Source organism: Centruroides sculpturatus, unplaced genomic scaffold (assembly GCF_000671375.1).
Source record: "Centruroides sculpturatus isolate CEXI.00-Female unplaced genomic scaffold, Cexi_2.0 scaffold54, whole genome shotgun sequence".
Classification (NCBI taxonomy): Eukaryota; Metazoa; Arthropoda; class Arachnida; order Scorpiones; family Buthidae; genus Centruroides; species Centruroides sculpturatus.
The window spans coordinates 967,099-972,762 of NW_019384340.1; the positions used below are offsets into that span (position 1 = coordinate 967,099).

Sequence of the window (5,664 nt, forward strand, 5' to 3'; positions counted from 1 at the left end):
ATATATAAAAATGGGGAATATCGCACTTCTAACAATCTCTGCGAGTATGTGGGCTAAATTTAAAGAATCCATGCTTCTCGCTTGGACAACTGTATGTGGCCAACTCACGCGTCGGAAAACCTTTTGATTTATTCGTGTACGCACCAGACGGAAAAACAAAAAATATCGTGTATCCACAAAGCACTCCAATAAATAAATAAAATTGAAACGACACTTTGAAATGTTTTCCCGATGAAAATGAATAATAATAATAAGTTTCAATGAAAATGATAAAATGTAAATTTAATTTTATCATAACGAGTTTGCTTGAATTTCCTTTCTTCTGAGATTGCAGCAATGCGCGACGGGTAAGCTAGTATTTTATAAAATTTGAAAATTAAACTCTGTATCATAAATCACTCAGAATAAATTTTACATTCTAATTTAATTTTTGAAAATCGAATGATATAAATTACACAAGTTGTCTTAAGGTGTATCATCATCATTTCAACTCTTTTGATAATGCTTGATGCTTCTAAACAGCAATGAAAATAATAACTACATTACTACTTTCCATTTTAAAATATTTACAATTAAACAAACTTTACCGAATTTATTACGCCTTAAATTAAATTAATCAAATCTCTGAAGTTTTACAAAATATTATGTAAACTTTACCAAAACAGAAAATCTTACATTAAATACAAACAGAATAATAAAACTTAATTTCCTATTAAGTAGATTAACCTAAATTATTGCCATTGCTATGACTATGGAAAGTCCATTTACAAAAGAAAGAGGTTTGACTAGCAATTATGCCTCCCCCCGACAAGATTGCTAAGATATAGGCATAATGTAATTGTAATCAAAAGATCCGAGAACTCAGACCGACACATTTAATTACTTAATTATTTTCAAAATGTAAAATAGTCGATTATCCAAAATTAAGAGTGCTTTATTGTTTTGGAACATTTCTGTTAACTGAACGCCATTCAATTTTCAATCGTTTTTGGAAAAAAACCATGTTTAATTTTACATTTTTTACAGATAAACCTTATAAACATGTATATAAACCAAGGCTGTGGAGTCGCGTAAAAATCTACCAACTCCAACTTTTCCTTACCAACCGACTCCGACTCCGTTTCATATACATAACAAGTTGGTAAGTAAACAGGAATCGGAATCGGCGGATTTTTTGATGACTCCGACTCCGACTCCACAGCCCTGATATAAACATATTCATTGTAATATTAAACATGTGTGAATAATAAAATAAAATATTGATTTTGCTAAAAATAGTAGTAAAAATGACTGGTACCTCATTAACAGAAAAGTACCATTGTTTTTCTTTTCTTTGGCCAATTTTTCCGCCCTTAGCAATCCGCTTCCACGGGCAGCCGCCCACCTTGCCCACCCCGGGACTAACCAATTCTTATGGGAAAAATTCAGCAAATTATCACGATATGGATCCAGAAGTGACTATTAGAACAATAATAAATTAAAATAAGTTTTAAATCATCAAGCAGCACTGTTACATATTTTCCTCTCGGTATACCTTCATCTCCCACGTCTGTGTGATTCAATACAAGGTGTAGTCTATTTAATAAAAGAATTTTAACGAATAAACAGCATAAAAATCAAACGGCATTGCTTAAAACTATCAAATTGTTTTACCTACCCCATTCATATATAAGGAATGCGGTGACTCCGGTAAATATTGTACCAAATATGATAAATGTAAGTTTCATGGCTTTCTTAGAGAAGTCTTTTTTCCCATTATCATCTTTCTTGCGAGTGTCATCTTTGGAATATAAGTCGGCAGTTACATGATTTTTCACTTCACTAGACAAAGATCTCAAAGGGATGAGACTATTCGACCGTTTAAATTGTTTTATATTAACTAATCTATGATACGACGAAAACTGAGAAATGAATTTAGTTCTATAAATTAAACTAAACGATTCCAAACGTAAACATCTACAAAAACACGATCTACTCAACACTATGGCCGCCATTTTACTTCGACACATGCGGCTCCTACTTTTCAAATAAATACGGTTCATTCATTTTTTTATGATGTAAAATATAAAAACAGTTTTTATTCGCCATTCACTAAATTTTTATTATAGAAATATTAATATAATAAATAAAAATTGTTCGTTATAAAAATTTACTTAAATAATAATTAAAATACGTTTTCAAAATTTTTATTACCAGCCTCGTGGGCATTAAGAGGGCCCTCTTTTAGCCAGCCCATTATAGATTCGGCCAGGTCCATAATGGGGTTGATTGTGAGGGGCGGGACCCGACATATCCGGACGAACCACCCCGATAAATTCCTTGGGATTATTCGACTCGTATTCTTTTGTATGTAATTTCTTATTTTGCTGGGCTGCAATTTGAAAAAATTTAGACCTATAAATTCTCACTGTTGTCAGTCCGTCTGACTAGTGCGGTTCGCTATTCAACATTCCAGGAACAAATGAATCGTTCTGTTTTACGTAACGTTTTTGTAAACACCCTAACTCCTTTTAACGTTTCAGATATTACTTCGGAAGTAAACACAATAAATTTAACTTTATATTAATATGTGCTAATAATGTATAACCTACTCACGCAAACTAAGCGTCACTGTTAGCATAGCAACTGAAATAGCGAATGAAACAACCCGAAGGAAGCACTCTTTCCTTATATTGTATTAAGTAAACGGTATAAAACTTTGCTAGAAATTTAATAGCAACTAATTAATAGTTATTATTAAGTGATACTTTTTATGCTGATGATAAACTGTGGATGTTGTACTGTACGTATGTCAATAACAAGATGTTTGTAAGTAAATTTTAATCTATCTTCCATGTAGTTTTTATTTCAACTACTGTATAATCAATAAACAAGTTTAAATTCTAGAAAATAACATAGGTCTGATATGGTTTAAAATATTTCTATCAATATTATTATTGATGATTTTTAAAGTAAATCTCATCAGAAACAAGTATAGAAACAATATAGAACTATATAGCAGTCAAAATCCGTATAAGGCCGACAGTGTAGAGTAGGCCCCTTTAGCAACTTAGCGAGTGTTTCTAAGTCTATACACGGTATACTGAACCTGTGTGTAGATATAAGTCTATTACAAATTCACGATACGCATATTCTACACCTAAAAACTAAAAGTTCGGATAAACATGGTAATTAAACCGATAGGAAAAGAGTTATAGACTGTTTTATTTTCGTGCCAAGAAAAAAAAATATGTAAAGTTGCCATTTTTGCCATGCAATAAATTTAAAACAACAAAAGATTCGGGTGACAGTTTGTCTCGAAGTTCCTAAAATATTTACTCTTTGAGATTTTAATGAGTCGTGACTGGATTTGTGCTCAAAAGTTCCTTTATGCACAATCCTCAAAAGTTCAAAAAGTTCCAAAAGTTCCACGAAACGTTTTCGTCACTGCATTGCAGAAGCGCTTTATTTTTGTGTTTATACGATTGAAAATGGTAAATAATTTTAGTTTTGAGGTGTTGGCAGACATTCATTTTTATGATCGTGCAAATGGGAACTCGGCAGAAACGTACTTTTTTTCTTTATTATGAAGCCTCTGACGATTTTCCATCTAGATTACCGCACTTCCAGTAATTTTTGTAAAATGCGTGGAAAATACTTTGTACAGTACGTATATTATTCACGAAAGAATTAATGTTTGCAAGAAACGGATTATTCAATTTCCATAATCAGTTTGGCTAAAAGTAATCCACACGAAGTTTTTTCATTTCGGCACCAACACCAATTCTCGATTAATCATTGAAGACAGAATGTTTTGCCAAATAGAATCTGAAATAAATCATGTTGAGCCTTCATAATGAATTTCATAGAAACCCCTTTTTTCAGATTTGTTAAAAGATATTTCTTTAGCATAGAAAACAACCATCTATAGTCTATTTATCGTAAACTTATTTATCGTAATATCTACTGTAAACAAACTAAGACACACCTCCCTTCTTTTTATAAATAAATAAATTATTTAATGAAATTTCTCTACTGAGATAATGATAATTGTGAGAAAAAATAAATAAATAAATTTTAAATATTCAGAGTTAATCAATTTTAATACTGGGATGAATAATTTATAGTTTAATATTAAAAGCATTTTACTATATTACTTTTATCTTTTCTCTTGATAAATAAAAATACTTTATTTAATTAATTTAATTCCCAATGATCATTTACGTATTTTACGCTGATAATTTTTTAATTCGCTATATTATGGCCGGTCTTTTGTTTTCATTTCATTCACTACTAGACTCATTTGTCCCTATATCCACTTCGTATACAACTATATAACATTGGCATTTGATATTATTTATTTCTTGTAAAATACTGACAAGGTATGTATATTTGCTTACTTTAGAAGGAGATTTATTGTGATTATTTAATTTTTTTATTTATTCTCATTATTAATATATAATATAGTATTAGTAATAAAAGTTATACATTTATTCACGAAAGAAATTTCAATTATATATTATTTATTTATTTACATTAGGTCAAAATGAACCATACTCAAGAAAATAGGTTACATGGGGACCGCAGCATCAGTTTTGTGAATAGCGATAGACATCTTACTCAAGTAAAATTGATTTTCACTTATTTTATTATAGTATTTTAATATTTGAAATAAGAAATTCGAGTTATTCACATTGAAATTATTATAGAAAAATGACTAAAGCGTTGAATTGTTTAATTTCTATTAAATTGTTGGAAAATTTATAAAGGAAAAATGGTTTAAGCTCTTTTATTTTACTATGAAAAAGATTTGAATTACGCGTGGGATAATTTTAGTCGCTATTTTTAAACAAATAAACATTAAAAAGAATACATTGTTAATTAATACAGAAAAATAACTTTTATATTATTAATTACTTTAGAAGAAAAAATCGGCTAAATTTTGAGGGTAGAAATGAGTTTCTAAAAATATTGTAAATGCCGATAAGGAGTAAAATTTTTATTAAGTCCAACCTCATTCGATATACGACACAGCCTCTTTGACCTGTAATTAAAATTTGACCGATTACTATAGTTTTTCTATGTTATATTCTATAATAACCGAAAGCTTATTCTATGCCTTTTTAATTCGAATACCAGAGGAATTCGAAACATTCGTATGTGATCAAAACTTCGAATTATCTGTTTTTGAAAACCGTAGTAGTTTTCTTCAAGTATTTTTATGTGTCTGGCAGTATTCAAATTTTTAGTGGTATACTTTTTATTTAATTATTTTTATTTTCATTATCTAAAAATTTTAAGCTGAAATTAATTTTATATATGTTTCACTCTTAAAGAGAAGAAAAAAGGTGAACAACCTATTATCTAAACGCAAATGTCATTAAACTTTTAAAGTACATAATAACAATTTCGCTTACGTCCCAGAGGTTTGCGGAGCAAGTACCTTTCGAGGAATTCACGAAGGGTACTCACAGCGCTCACGAGTGAATAAAGCCACAGAACACTGCTGTCCACGTGGAATTTTTCTAGGTTTTCTTCGCGTGTCTAACAACTAATCACGGGCCAATTTTTATTGAAAATCCTTCCGAGAAACACTCCATCCACAGCAGATCGCCCATGTTTTGAGTTTCTTTATTGAATCACTCACTCCACAAATGTAAAATTCTGCTGAATAAATCTTAAATT

The 5,664-nt window shown here is 30.0% G+C and overlaps 1 protein-coding gene across 1 annotated transcript in view; it reads right to left on the reverse strand.

The window, feature by feature from the left end:
- Positions 1–2,000, reverse strand: part of LOC111634031 (mitochondrial import inner membrane translocase subunit TIM50-like) — a 27,547-nt gene extending 25,547 nt beyond the window's left edge. Inside the window, exons 1-2 of the mRNA XM_023378710.1 lie at positions 1,654–2,000; positions 69–89 (exon numbers count right to left, since the gene is read on the reverse strand). Coding sequence (XP_023234478.1) covers positions 69–89; positions 1,654–1,994 — 362 coding nt within the window. The 5' untranslated portion in view covers positions 1,995–2,000. The remainder of the gene's footprint in view (positions 1–68; positions 90–1,653) is intronic.
- Positions 2,001–5,664: the final 3,664 nt, after the last annotated feature.